The sequence below is a fragment of the Strigops habroptila genome, chromosome 1 (assembly GCF_004027225.2).
Source record: "Strigops habroptila isolate Jane chromosome 1, bStrHab1.2.pri, whole genome shotgun sequence".
NCBI lineage: Eukaryota > Metazoa > Chordata > Aves > Psittaciformes > Psittacidae > Strigops > Strigops habroptila.
The window spans coordinates 99809979-99824830 of record NC_044277.2 but is presented as its reverse complement, the minus strand read 5'-3'; the positions used below and the strand labels follow the sequence as shown (position 1 = coordinate 99824830).

General features: G+C 44.4%; 1 protein-coding gene across 11 annotated transcripts in view; it reads right to left on the bottom strand.

Annotated features, from left to right (window-relative positions):
• Positions 1-14852, bottom strand: part of LOC115616927 (meiosis-specific coiled-coil domain-containing protein MEIOC-like) — a 35734-nt gene that overhangs the window by 7413 nt on the left and 13469 nt on the right. For 5 of the 11 annotated variants that reach the window (XM_030506766.1, XM_030506839.1, XM_030506746.1 and 2 more), the window contains exons 3-5: positions 10666-10832; positions 2461-2562; positions 108-1902 (exon numbers count right to left, since the gene is read on the bottom strand). In XM_030506766.1, the coding sequence (XP_030362626.1) occupies positions 108-1902; positions 2461-2562; positions 10666-10832 (2064 nt within the window). Of the gene's footprint in view, positions 1-107; positions 1903-2460; positions 2563-10665; positions 10833-11043; positions 11168-12953; positions 13225-14852 lie in introns of all 11 variants that reach the window. The other 6 variants (XM_030506796.1, XM_030506815.1, XM_030506805.1 and 3 more) reach the window with 3 other exon arrangements.

Sequence of the window (14852 nt, the reverse complement as noted above, 5' to 3'; positions counted from 1 at the left end):
AGTAGATGTTGTTATAGGTATTTAAAATTAACAACGTGACACCAGAATTCTCGCCTCCTCAAAAGGAGTGACAGCTTTGACAGGAAGTTTGGTCAGTTGTGGTTTACCTTCTTTCTCTCTTTCTCCAAAGCTCTCCATTGCTTGTAACACTCCTCCAGTCGGATGTGAAGCTCATTAGTAGGTCCACTGCGATTTCTCAGAGGTCTGTACTTGTTAAATGGTGTTGGAAAGGCAAAGTATGGTGCAGCTATTTCTCCACAAAACAGATCATTGATAAAGGGATACAAGTGGCTCAAGTCATCATAATGAAAAAGATCAACAAGTTCTGAGAATGGAAATGGTGATGGAGGGAAACTGAAGTTATTTGCTGATGAAAACAGATGAGGATTAAGTGGAGGAAAGCCAGGATTTTGTTTAAAATCAGACATTAATGGAAAAGAAGGGAGAAAAGAAGGATTGATGAAATCTGACATGCTACCACCATTCTGCTCGTGCTTTTTTTGGAACATATTGAACTGCTGATGATTTGGGGTTGTATATCCAAAATGAGGAATCCAATTCCTTCTGCCTCTTTTATCATTTTTATTACTATTTTCTTGGGTCTGCTTTTTTGGAAATCTGTGGTATTTTTCAGAGTCTTCACTTACAGCATTCTGCTGGATTAACCGGTCAGATGGAAAATTAATGGGGTATTTGTGGTATTGCCCCTCCTTATTAGGCAATGAATTGTGCTGCAATCGTCCAATGGCTTTCATTTGCTTTGGATTTTCTGAGATGGAATTAGAAACTCCCAAATTATTAGAAACAGCATCTGGTATTTGTGACCTTCCATCTTTCCTTGAAGGGAAGACAGGTAATATCTGTGGGTAGAAGGAGGACTGCATTACAGACTGATGTGTGGAAGAACCAACAGACATGCTTGAAACCCCTGAAGACAACTGCGGACTTGTTACCACTTGCTTTCCATACGGGATATCCGATGTAGCTGTTTTCCCATCCAGCCACATATGTCCATGGTATGATGAGTAACTCCCATTTTGCATAACATTTTTTAGAGATAAATCATATTCTGATACTTTATGAGAGCATTCTTTAGGACTAACATGGATTTTGCAGTCATTATTATTAAGAGCATTCCCCGAAGTAAAGCTATGATGACCATTTTGCACATGGGTTTCCTGTGCTTTTCTGTTTGTTCCTCTAGAAAAATTATTCTCTTCAGGGGGTTGATTGAAAAAATATGGCAACGGATGAACAGATGACTGCAATTTATGAGCAGATGTAAAGTTTTCGTATCTTTTAGAAAACAAGTGGTTGTCCTGGGACACTTTATCCCAAGAGTCATCAACAGGCTGATTGGAAAGATCAGGGGAATACTTAGCTTGTTCTTGAGCATAATTTTTCAGAGCTTTGACTCTTGCTCTTTCAGTTTTCCAAAACTCTTTTTGAATGCTAGTGCCTTCTTTCACTCTGTTCTGAGAAGAAAAAGTGCTAAAATCGGAACAATTTTTTTCATAGTCCCCATTTAACCTTATGTGGTCATAACTGCCTAAATGCTGATTATAGTCTACATTTTGAAACAAAAACCCTTCTTGGTGAATTGTGTTATTATTTTGCAAAGAGGAACTGTCAGGGTAACTGTTCTTCAGAATATTATCAGGCTGAGTGCAAGGGCCGGGCGGAGAAAGCCAAGACTCTATGAGATGAAGATCTTCCAAGCCTCTGTGTAACATCTCCACATCATGCGACTTCTGCAAGTGTTCCTGATAGCAGTTCTGTGTACCCATCAGGGTTGAAAAATCCTGATTTTCAACAGAGTGCTTAGATGAGAGCCCTGAGAATTCACCATTGCTTCCAAGGTCAGGTGCCCACATAGGTGGAAACAATCTTGAAAGAGAATTCCTGTAACAAAGTTAAACAAGCCTCCTGTAATGATTTAAAACATTTCTTATGTTAAAACAGTTCACGTATCACTGTTATTCCCTCAACACACATGTTTCCCCCATTACATTCTTGGCTAACCGTACACAGCCCTCCGCTAAAATATAAGCTGTGGAAATATTCCGTCTGCAGTTGAGTAAACGTTATGTGAAATCTGACTACTAATGCTATTCTCTAATGTTCATAATCTGTATATTGAGAACCGCAGAGTTTATTCAGATTTATTAAGCATTTTAGATTTGACTGTATTCAGTCAACTCCCTGCTGGTTAAAATGAGATTATTTGGCCCCCCTCCCCCCAAATGCTGTAGACTGATAGAAGATTAGAAAATTTGCATTTTTAACAGTTTGTTGCCTTTGTTTTTTTTACTGGCAACTGAAGTAAAAAAGAACACCTCTACATTTAAGGGGATTTATAAGACCTTCATTACTCAACACTGAAATAATTAAAAATGTATATCATATCTGTGTGACAAAGGACATAAAACCCACTATGCACATATAAGTGATCAAACTTACCAGTCTGTAACTGGTTCTGGCTTGCTTGGCTCCTCTAAAATGCTCGACACTAGCCCAAACATATCAGGGCCATTGCCAGAATAAGAGAGGTTTATTGGTGCCCTGAAAAAAAACCAAACCAAAAAAGCCTAGAAAGTCTTTTTCTCCTCAACAAAACAGGCAAAAGGAAAAGTAAAGCATTAAACCTTTGATTTATTTCAGCAGCATCTGCGAAGTGTTCTGCATTTAATGTAATCTCAGCACACATATATAGAAATCTCCTCCTGCACTCATGAACTCTATAGTTTCAATGAAGCAGAACAGCTTTCCTAACTTCTTACTTCACCAGACACTTCTCAAGTTAAGTGAAGAGTAAGGAGCATCAAAAGATTTTTCTCTCTTTTCAAGCAACATAACTTATTTTATAGACATTTCTTCACATCTTGACTGTCTCCTTTAGAGGATTAATATGATCAATAAATCTTGGGGATTCTAATTTATCTATTTCCATAATTCAAGAACTGTAATTTTAATCTCAAAACATTACGTTATACTTAAGTGGAACCGCTTTTTAATCCCCTTTAGAAAGGAGCTGGTCAAAACTGTATTAAATATTCCTGACAAGTACCAAAGTTGCTCAACCATCACTACTCTTCCACATGCAAAACTTTTACTTCAGGTGCAAAATGAGATCTTTACAGAGCTGTCCAATGACACCTAACTCTTACTCAGCAGTTAATTAAAACATAACACTATTAAGATCTCCTTCCCTCTAACATGCATTGTTTTGCTCCAATAAATTTCACTCCTCATCCTATTCTCATTCAGCTGATTCATTTCAGTGTCCCTGAAGATGTCTTAGTCTTCCCTGGTGTCAGCTTATCCCAACAGCTACATCATCTGCTAATGCTGCCACATAATTACTCATGCTGATTTTGCCAATTAACAACTATAAAACGTGGGATAAACTACTGCAACTATCACCTTGTTAATCTCTTGCCAGTGAAAATTAGCCACTTATACCTTACTAGCTTTTAAGACCTCACCACATTTTGACGCCTAACTACCTCTATTATTCACTTCATGACTATTCAGTTCCTTCTGGAAGGAATCTGGTCCGTGTGATTTTGTTTAGAATACACATAAGTGCAAAAATTCTTGAAAATGTTTTATGAATGTAGAACTGTAACTGCTCCTTGGCCACTGGATCTCTTCTGAGCCTTTTTCAGATGGCAAACTTTTATTCTCTTATTTTTTGTAAGGAGGCCTATTTACTTCCAATTTCTGAACCAAATAGAGATCAGAGATGAAAGCTTGCATCTAGATGATGATTTTCAGCAAGGGACAGATCAATTTACAATGTGGAATAGAAATTAAAACCACTGGCCATTTTAGAACCATGCACAGGTCAGAAGGAAGCTGGAAGGACTGTAAAAGAAAACCATAATCGTAGGAAAGCAGCAGCACAAGACAGCAGTGAGTCTAAAATTGCCCAAACTAATGTTACGCACTAGATGGAAGGGAGATGAAATGTTTGTGTATTCCTTCTGGTATATACACCAGAAACATTAAAATGCAATTCAAGGCAGGAGAAACTGAATACTTGACAAATGCTATTTCTTAATGCACTAGTTCAAACAACAGACTAGAAACACCTCCTCCTGCATTTTGTCTCAAGCAAGCACTATTCGCTATTAGCAACCTGAAAATTCTTGGTAATTTGACATGTCAGGAAGCATCTTGTATGGTAAAATCCCAATATACCCTGAAAGGAAGATCCTTCCCACGAAACCCACCAAAACACATGGAAAAGAAGTCAACTACATTCTTGTCTTCTGGTCTCTGAATAAAGTACACATCAATCACAGGACAACTGAAGTTAAAAAACAAAAATCCCAGTGTAACAGGCATTCAGTTTTCTCAAACCCAAGGCAAGCAGCTATTATCCTTTGTGGTTCGTACTAGAAAACACTTTCTGTAAAATCCCTCAGTTCTGCAGCATCAAGGAATCAACTCTTTAGCTCCTAGTGTCATAAGAGTGCCTCTACCAAGGCAGAGCAACACAGAAAGAATCCATGAAAATAACCAGCACACAGGAAAGGTAAAGCCATGCCAAATTGCTTACAACTATACCAAACAGAACACAAATATCCAGCCTGGCACCAAGTTTGTGGCAGCATGCAAGCCTGACCCTGCAGACAAAGAACAAGAAATAGGACAAAAGAATCAAGACCTACAGCTCCTCACCAAAACTTTAAAGATCATCCTCCAAGGTCCTCCAGGGTAGGAGGAGGAGGGTTGCTGAAGATGAAAGAGCAACAGGCAAATGGAAATGGTACCTTTGCCACATCTGTGTGCTGTTCTGGCTGTTGTGATTAACTTTAGAACTGAAGCTGAGGACAAATCCATAGCCTTTGAGGACACACATTAGATGTTTTGTCTTCCTTTGGGGAGATACTGCATTTGCCACCTTATATTTGCTACCTTATAATAATCTAAAGGCTACTTTTGCATATTTTTATTAGTGGATTGCCACTCAGAGCTTAAACTTAGCACTTACAGCTAGTATTAAAGCTATATTACTGCCGAGGTCAGTATCTGAATTGCCGAGGTGAGTATCTCCAGAAAGGACGCCTTTAACACCGGAGCGGGGGGAAGCACAGCGTCCAGGAGCCTCAGTTCGGAGCGGCAAGAGCGACCGAGGGAGCCTCAAGTCCCCGACAGGACTTGCCCAGCAGCCGGCAGCTCAGCTCACGCCAGCAGCTGACTCACAGGGGGCGGCGCCAGGAGTGACGGCACCAGCCCTCAGTGGGGAAAAACCCATCCCAGGGAGCGCGAGCGACCAGGGCGTGGCGCGGCAGTTGGCGCTGGCAGGGCGAGCGGGCAGCGAGCGGGATGGTGAGCACTCGCCTCAGGACCATGGCCCGCTCTGGGAGCTCTGCCCCGGCGGTGGCCAGCGTAGGCACCCAGACAGAGCCGATGAGAGGGGAGGCTGCGGCGCAGACCTCGGAGTGTAGAAAGTGCCTCGACTGGTCTCTTGAGGCGAGGGTGCACAATGGACAGGGCTGCGCTCAGTGCGCCCTGGTGGAGGTCCTCCTGCAGCAGGTGGCTGAGCTGCGGGAGGCTGTTGGAGAGCTAAAAGATGCCAAGGAAGCTGAGAGGAAGCTGGGCTGCTTGCTCCAGGCCCAAACTGCGCAGGGGCCACAAACGTCCAGCATTGCCCACATAGGAAAGAAGGAGGGCAGCAACCCAGGAAGCTGGGAATTAGTCACGAGAAAAACTAACAAAAAAAGGTGGAAGAGGACAATTAACGACAAGGGGCTTCCTCCTAAATCTGATGTCCCCACCCAGAACTGCTTCACAGTTCTGCAGGGGGCTAATGAGAAAGCACCCACCACACCTAATGAGCACCCTGCTGATGCACCAGTAAAGAGGATCACTGCTGGTGCCTCCAGGAAAAAGCGGAGGGTCATAACAGTAGGCGACTCTACTTTGAAAGGCACAGAGGCACTCATCTGCCGGCCTGATCCAGTCTCAAGGGAGGTGTGTTGCCTGCCGGGGGCTCGGATCAGGGATGTTGCTGAGAGGCTGCCTGCTCTAGTAAGTCCTGCTGACTATTACCCCCTTCTAGTGGTCCATGTGGATGCTAGAGATATAGATAGCAATAGCCTGGAGAACATTAAGAAGGACTACACAGCCCTGGGAGAGGTGGTTAGGGGCTCTGGAGCTCAGATAGTTTTTTCATCAATTCTCCAGGACAAAGGGGAGGACCTTAAAAAAGCTAGGCACGTTTGGCAGGTTAATAAATGGTTAGAATGGTGATGCCATAGGCAGGGGTTTGGCTATTTAGAACATGGGGCTCCATTTGGGAGGCCAGATCTACTGGAGGCTGGTGGAGCTGGTTTGACAAAGAAGGGGAAGAGCTGTTTTTGTAGAAGGCTTGCCAGGCTGGTGAAGAAAGCTTTAAACTAGATGTGTTGGGGGAGGGGAGCATTGATCCATCCCAACACTCCTGGTCAGTTGCCAGCACCTGTGCTTGGAGCTATGTAGAGATATTTCAGCTGCCCCAGCCATTGAGTTGGCTGCATTTGGAGCTCAGCTAAGGTGCCTCTATACAAACGCCCGTAGTATGGGGAACAAGCAAGAGGAATTAGAGATGTGTGCAAGGCTACAGGGATATGATGTCATTGGTATCACAGAAACATGGTGGGATGGCTCCTATGACTGGAGTGTCGGAATGGAAGGTTACAGGCTGTTTAGAAAAGACAGGCCAGGCAGACGGGGAGGGGGTGTTGCTATCTATGTCAGTGATAGGCTAGAGAGTATGGAACTCTGTCTGGGGACGGGTGATGAGGTAACAGAGTGTTTGTGGGTCAGGATCAAAGGGAAAACAGCAATGGGGGACATTACGGTGGAGATCTGTTACAGGCCGCCTGATCAAGAGGACTCTGTGGATGAAGCGCTCTACAGACAGATAGGAGCAGCCTCACGCTCTCAGGCCCTTGTCCTCATGGGGGACTTCAACCATCCTGACATCTGTTGGAGGGATGGTACGGCCCGGCACAAGCAATCCAGGAGGTTCCTTGATTGTGTGGAAGACAACTTCCTCTTTCAAGCAATAGAGGAGCCGACAAGGAGAGGTGCCATGCTGGACCTTGTGCTCACCAACAGGGAGGGACTGGTTGGAAATGTGACGCTCCAGGGCAGCCTTGGCTGTAGTGATCACGAGATGGTTGAATTGAGATCCTCAGGACAGTGAGAAGAGCGTGCAGCAAGCTCACTGCCCTGGACTTCAAGAAAGCAGACTTTGGCCTCTTCAGGAACCTCCTTAGTAAGGTTTCATGGGATACAGTCCTAGAGGGCAGGGGGGCCCAAGACTGCTGGTCGGTATTCAAGGATCACCTGCTACGTGCTCAAGAGTGTTGCATCCCGACTAGAAGAAAGTGCAGCAGGAAGGCCAGGAGACTTCCATGGATGGACAAGGAGCTGCTGAGGAAACTCAGAGGGAAAAAAGAAGCTTATAGAAGGTGGAAGCGAGGACAGCCGGCCTGGGAAGAATATAGGAGCATTGCCCGGGAAGCTAGGGACCAGGTTAGGAAAGCTAAGGCCCAGCTAGAATTAAGTTTGGCAAGGGATGTAAAAGATAACAGGAAAGGATTCTATAGATACATAGCAAATAAAAGATAGAGTAGGGACAATGTGGGCCCTCTCCGGAAGCTATCAGGAGAACTGGCTACCATGGATTTGGAGAAGGCTGAGGTTCTTAATGACTTCTTTGCCTCCATCTTCACCAGCAAATGCTCTGACCACACCACGAAAGTCTTGGAAAGCAAATGCAGGGACTGTGAGAATGAAGACCTAAGGCCCACTGTAGGAGAGGATCAGGTTCAAGATCATCTTAAGAACCTGAACATGCACAAGTCCATGGGACCTGAAGAAATCCATCTGTGGGTCCTGAAGGAGCTGGCGAATGAAGTTGCTAAACCACTGTCCATCATATTCGAAAAATCATGACAGTCAGGTGAAGTTCCCAATGACTGGAAGAAGGGTAATATAACCCTCATTTTCAAGAAGGGGAAGATGGAAGACCCAGGGAACTACAGACCAGTCAGTCTCACCTCTCTGCCTGGCAAAATCTTGGAACAGTTTCTCCTGGAAAGCATGCTAAGGCACATGAAAAACAACGAGGTGGTTGGTGACAGCCAACATGGCTTCACTAAGGGGAAATCCTGCCTGACCAATTTGGTGGCCTTCTGTGATGGAGCCACGGAACTGATGGACAGGGGCAGAGCAGTTGACGTCATCTACCTGGACTTGTGCAAAGCATTCGACACTGTCCCGCATGACATCCTTTTCTCTAAATTGGAGAGACATCAATTTGATAGATGGACCACTCGGTGGATCAAAAACTGGCTCGATGGCCGCACGCAAAGAGTTGTGGTAAATGGCTCGATGTCCAGTTGGAAACCTGTAACGAGTGGTGTCCCTCAGGGATCGGTGTTGGGACCGGTCCTGTTCAACATCTTTGTCGGTGACATGGACAGTGGGATTGAGTGTGCCCTCAGCAAGTTTGCCGACGACACCAAGCTGTGTGGTTCGGTTGATATGCTGGAGGGAAGGGATGCCATCCAGAGGGACCTTGACACGCTTGTGAGGTGGGCCGATGCCAACCTTATGAAGTTTAACCAAGCCAAGTGTAAGGTCCTACACCTGGGTCGGGGCAATCCCAGGCACTGCTACAGGTTGGGCAGAGAAGAGATTCAGAGAAGCCCTGCAGAAAAGGACTTGGGGGTGTTGGTTGACGAAAAGCTTAACATGAGCCAGCAGTGTGCGCTTGCAGCCCAGAAAGCCAACCGTATCCTGGGCTGCATCAAAAGAAGCGTTGACCAGCAGGTCAAAGGAGGTGATCCTGCCCCTCCTCTGCTCTTGTGAGACCTCACGTGGAGTACTGCGTACAGGTCTGGTGTCCTCAACATAAAAAGGACATGGAGCTGTTGGAACGAGTCCAGAGGAGGGCCACGAGGATGATAAGAGGGCTGGAGCACCTCCCGTATGAAGACAGGCTGAGAGAGTTGGGGCTGTTCAGCCTGGAGAAGAGAAGGCTGCGTGGAGACCTCATAGCAGCCTTCCAGTATCTGAAGGGGGTCTATAAGGATGCTGGGGAAGGACTCTTCCTTAGGAACTGTAATGGTAGGACAAGGGGTAATGGGTTCAAACTTAAACAGGGGAAGTTTAGATTAGATATAAGGAAGAAGTTCTTTACAGTGAGGGTGGTGAAGCACTGGAATGGGTTGCCCAGGGAGGTTGTGGATGCTCCATCCCTGGTGGTGTTCAAGGCCAGGTTGGACAGAGCCTTGGACCACGTGGTTTAGAGCAAGGTGTCCCTGCCCATGGCAGGGGGGTTGGAACTAGATGATATTAAGTTCCTTTCCAACCCTTACTATTCTATGATTCTATATAATCTTTTATTTTTAAAAAATATGTAATGCAGGTATCTTCCTTAACTGTACCCTTTCAGCATCTTTTGAACCAGCGGACTCCCTTTCCTCCTCACCTCAAACAACTTCTTTCTTACTAGGCAAGTGATAAAAAGCCGCAGTGAGACTGGTATTAGAAATGCCAACAGCATCACCACAGTGTCAGAAGCTGCTGTGCCAGTCTGTACCAACCACGCCCCCAAAAAGCAATATTATGTTGCCAGCACTTGGCATTAAGATGGAAAGAAGAGAGAGGGAAGCCTAATATGAAATCATGCTTTACATATTTTAAGGCTGCGATAGTTCTAATGTTACAATTTCAATGGCTGTGCACAAGCCATAAAATGACCAACACGAAGCAGAGAACCAATTATTTCAGTGGGCACCCCCCAGTTTCTATAATCATTGCCTGTTCCTTGCAATCCTTGTATCAATCACAATTTTACAAAAATCATTCCTCAGCAGAGCTGACTTACCAAAACTGAAGAGAAGTTTTATTTACTCTCCACTGACGTGGAAACTTCCAAACCCCTGTCCAGCCTCGCTGCCCTGCTCTGCACCTTTACTGATTTTACTGCATTATTAAGACTGGATGATCAGAAGTGCCTGCAATAGTCAGGACTTGAGCAGAGTGGAGCGCTCCAGGGGAATAAAAATGTTTCACAATCCAAGCAACAAAGACCCTTTGCATTCATTCAGCATCCAAAACTGTAATTAATTTTTTTTTAATACATATAAAATAAAACTTGAGTGCATTATATCAAGGGAAGATAGTAGGCTGGCATATTTTAAGAGCAGTTGTACACATATTTATGCTTTCAGTGGCAGAGGCACCACTTACACTTGACCTGTGCCTAACACTCTCTGCATTGTTCATGTTCCAGGAAATACTCTATATCATCAAGCAGGATCATTATGAGCTATAGTACTGAGGGGTGGGAGGCAGGGAAGGAAAGTATTTTCCTTAAGGAGTTTTCAATTACATACGGCATTTTCCCGTTTCATTCCCTAGATGTAGTATTCTTTCCAAATTTTAAAATTTTTACATGTAAACGCACACATCTATACACATACAGACCCCCTACCTTTTTCACAACCTCTATAATAACTGTTACAGAGCAAAGAAAATTTATTGAGTTTCTAGTTACCCCATAAACTCTTCCTAAAAAGATCTGGATTTCATTTGTTCTGCTCCATAATGTCAGTATCCCAGACCACCACCATAAGATTACACCAAGAATGCTCATACCGTTTCTTTGTGCAGTCCTGAAAAGAAGTTTTAGAGCCAATATCCTCTTCACATGTTGACCAGTCACTGTACAGATGGGAAGATTCTAGCGGAGGTGGCGTACTAGTAATTGCTCCTAATAATGGGGAAAATAATTGAGTGTCCATTGTTTGTTTCTTGCTATTTACCTATGTTTAAAAGAGAAAGAAACATTTTTAACATTAGATGTTCACATAAATGAGCAGTAAATGCAAAAAAGCAAACTCTTCCTTTTATATCTTGAGCTAAATAATTTTTCAGGAAAATGAAACATAGCTATGATAAAAGGATACAGTATAAACTTGTTGCATCCTCTGCCTTAAAGCAGGCTAAAGACAAATAGTAATAAAAATTACTTACTAAACAATAACAGGAATTCTCTATAGGTTTCACATTGTAGGTGTTTGCATGTCACGTTCACAAGCTCAGAATCTTCTAGCCTATATGACTGGAAATGCACATGTCACAGCCATACGCATCCCTTCTGAGAAAACAAAGGGAAGGGAAATTATCCCTGCTATATCCCTGAAAACATAAAATATTCCAACAAAGCGCCCACAATAAGCAGGAAGAGACATTTCTAAACTTCACAGAGCAAAACATGGGTAAGAAAAGCCATCTGTCTTTAAGTGCTGGTCCAGAAAAGACAATTATAGATAAATTATTTATTCAGAGAATAAATAACAGGCAATCTAAAGAACATGGGGAACTGCACCTCACAAGATCTCATTGCCACAACAGAACCTGTGATTGACAAAGGTTTAAGCTGAGTATCAGAAACCTGTCTTGAGTTGGAAGGGACTTCTGGCATCATCTAGCCTAAATCCCTGCTCAGAAGAGACCTGGTTAGGTCAAGCTACTGATTTTTTGAGATCCCACCTCCAATTCAAGGCAGGAGAAACTGAATCCTATGACCCTGTGGAAGTTAAACACATATTCTGCAACATTCCATAGAAACACACTGTCAATATCTGCATTATTAAGTAAGAAACAAGAACAACTTCCTGCCCCAGAGACTAAATGACACAATAGTGCTCGTGTGCTACAGGTAAACTCTTACCCTGCAGCAGAGGAGGAGGGTGGTATCCACATTATGCGCTACAAATGACTCCTGAACCACACACAAGCACCATTTAGGAAAGTGGCATCTGACCAAGGCCAACATTTTAGCAGTATCAACAAGCACAAAACAATGCCTGGACCTTGGTCTTGTTTAGTCTATTAAGAAGCAACACAGAGATAAATTATGCTCCTTGGTTAGAGCAGAAAATACTTTTGCATAAATTAAAAAAAGGATTTGCAACTAATGGATTTATTTCTTTACTTTCAGAGCCATTAATCACTGCTAATGTGAGCTGTGCAGGACAACGTGACTAAGAATCAGCTGAGGAGGTACTTCATGTACCCAAGATACAGCCTCAGCACTCAGCACTTCCAAACCACGGAGTCTGTCATTCTACCTCGTCATGCAGAATTTCAAAGTAACTGAGGAACTCTCATCTGGGCTGTACACATGAACTACTAACAAGACACAGTAAAAAGGAAAGAGGGTGTTGCCTCCTACAGCTTGCTTTGATTTCAAAATCCTTCACTGAATTTCAGGTAGAGTCACAACATCTAATAACCTAACGGCTTTGCAGAGAAAGGTCTGACTACAGAGGCGCAGAGGTGTTTGGCTCAGAAGGAATGAAATGCTGTCTCAAAAAAAGAGAAACTTAAAAATAAATTAAAAAAACAAGCCATGACAACTACAATCTTCAGTAGGGCTTTGCTTCCTTCTTTCCACCCTGCAAACCATGGGAAAGACGTTGCTTTCACTAAATTACCTCTTAAAATAACACAAAACTTACCACATCTAAAACCTAAACAGGTTTATCTCAATGGATCTTTTTTTTCTTTCAAAGCACAACAGATACAGCTTCTGTTCTTTCATGTAAAATGCAAACGTGCATTTACTAAACTCTTCCTGCATATGAAACTGAACACACTGTCAAGTCACATCTTATCTTCAAATGCATGCAGAGGGCTTTTAACTTCTGCAAGCAGCTCATCACAACTGAGGAGTAAGCCAGCAGAAGCATTTACCAAAAGCATTCACTGTTTCCAAAAGCCTCATGCAGTTCTCTGTATTTAGAAACTTCTCCAACATTTGTTTTACTTGGGGAGAAATAAGAGTGGAACTTCATCGGTACAATGTTAACATTTCAAATATAAATATGCATGAAGCTAAACAGTATCAAAGCTATCAGGCACTGATGGTGTTACGGTACCTGTAGGTGAGTCCTGTGCTCCCACTATACACTGATGCCTTTTTGATGCCTGGCTCCTTCGCTCCTGCTTCACCCAGGCTGCATGCTGAGGATCTGCTCTTACTACGTATGATGGACAAAGACCTTGAGGACAGCTCCTCTTTCTGCTATCTTCCCATTGCCCAATTAAGTGCCACGCTAGCACAGCTGCCAGGCGGGACAAGGCAGATGCAATCTACAGATCTTAGTACTGGGTCTGATAAACAGTAAATTGCACCAGGAACAGAGAGTCCTGCACAACAGAGAATGCAGAACAGCTGAGGTTTGAAGGGACCTTGGGAGTCAAGGCCCCTACTCTGAGCAGGGCACTCAGAACCTTGTGCGGTCATGTCCTGAGCACTGCCAAGGACGGAAGACATGCAGACACACCAATGTGCCGACACTGTATCTCCAGACATAGATAGGAGACAGACGTTTCTGCCTATCTACCACTGCTTGAGATGGACAGCTAGGAGACAGAGATCTATGACCTTCTGGAAATCCCCTGTCTCGAGACTTAACTGCACTCTGAAGACAGCAAAAGATTCAAATATTATTTATCATTACTGGAAATATTTTGTTTCTTGTGATGTCCAGCTGAAGTACAGCTAAGGCTGTAACTGTCTATTCTGAGATGGTAATAGCTGCTGACAGAGCAGTGAAGGTCCCTCAAGCACACTAGAGGAGTTTTAGGGACTTTCAGAGACAATTACATTATAACACTGCATAACATATTTGTCTCTAAATGATAGAGACATGGATTTGATGATGACATTGATTCTTTATCACTGGATGAAGAACTGGCTGGATGGCCACACTTAAAGAGTTACAGTCAGTGGCTGAATGTCCTAGTGGAGACCAGTGACTAGGGGCATTCCTCAGGGGCTGGTGCTGGGACTGGCACTGTTCAATATCTTTGTCAGTGACATGGACAGTGGGATTTAGCACTCTCAGCAAATTTCCAATGACACCAAGCTGTGTGGTGCAGTCAAAACGCTGGAGGGAAGGGACGTCATCCAGAAGGACCTGGACAGGCTGGAGAAGGGTGACAGTGCCAACATCATGAAGTTCAACAAGGTCAAGTGCAAGGTCCTGCACCTGGGTCAGGGCAATCCCAAGCACAAACACAGGCTGAGCAGAGACTGGACTGAGATCAGCCCTGAGGAGAAGGACTTGGGGCTGTTGGGTGACGAGAGGGTCACCATGACCCGATAGTGTGTGCTTGAGCCCACAGACCAACTGTGTCCTGGGCTGCATCACCAGCAGCATGACCAGCAGGTCGAGAGAGGGGATTCTTCCCCTTTTGCTCTGCTCTGGTGAGACCCCCCCCTGCAGTCCTGCAGCCAGCTCTGGGGCCCCAACACAAGAAGGACATGGAGCTTTTGGAGCAAGCCCAGAGGAGGCCACCAAGATGCTCTGAGGGCTGGAGCACCTCTGCTATGGAGACAGGCTGAGACAGCTGGGCTTCTTCAGTCTGGAGAGGAGAACGCTCCAGGGACACCTTAGAGCAGCTTCCAGTGCCTAAAGGGGCCAACAAGAAAGCTGGAGAGGGACTTTTGACAAGGGCAAGTAGGGACACGACAAGGGGGAATGGCTTTAAACTGACAGAGGGGAGATTTAGATGAGATCTGAGACAGAAGTTCTTCCCTGTGAGGGTGGTGAGGGCCTGGCACAGGTTGCCCAGAGAAGCTGTGGCTGCCCCATCCCTGGCAGTGTTCAAGGCCAGGTTGGACGGGGCTTGGAGCAACCTGCTCTAGTGGAAGGTGTCTCTGCCCATGGCAGGGGGTTGGAACTGGATGAACTTTAAGGTCCCTTCCAACCTATTCTAGGATTCTATATGATTCTATGCCAACTGTATGAAGTGTTTGCGCTGACATTATG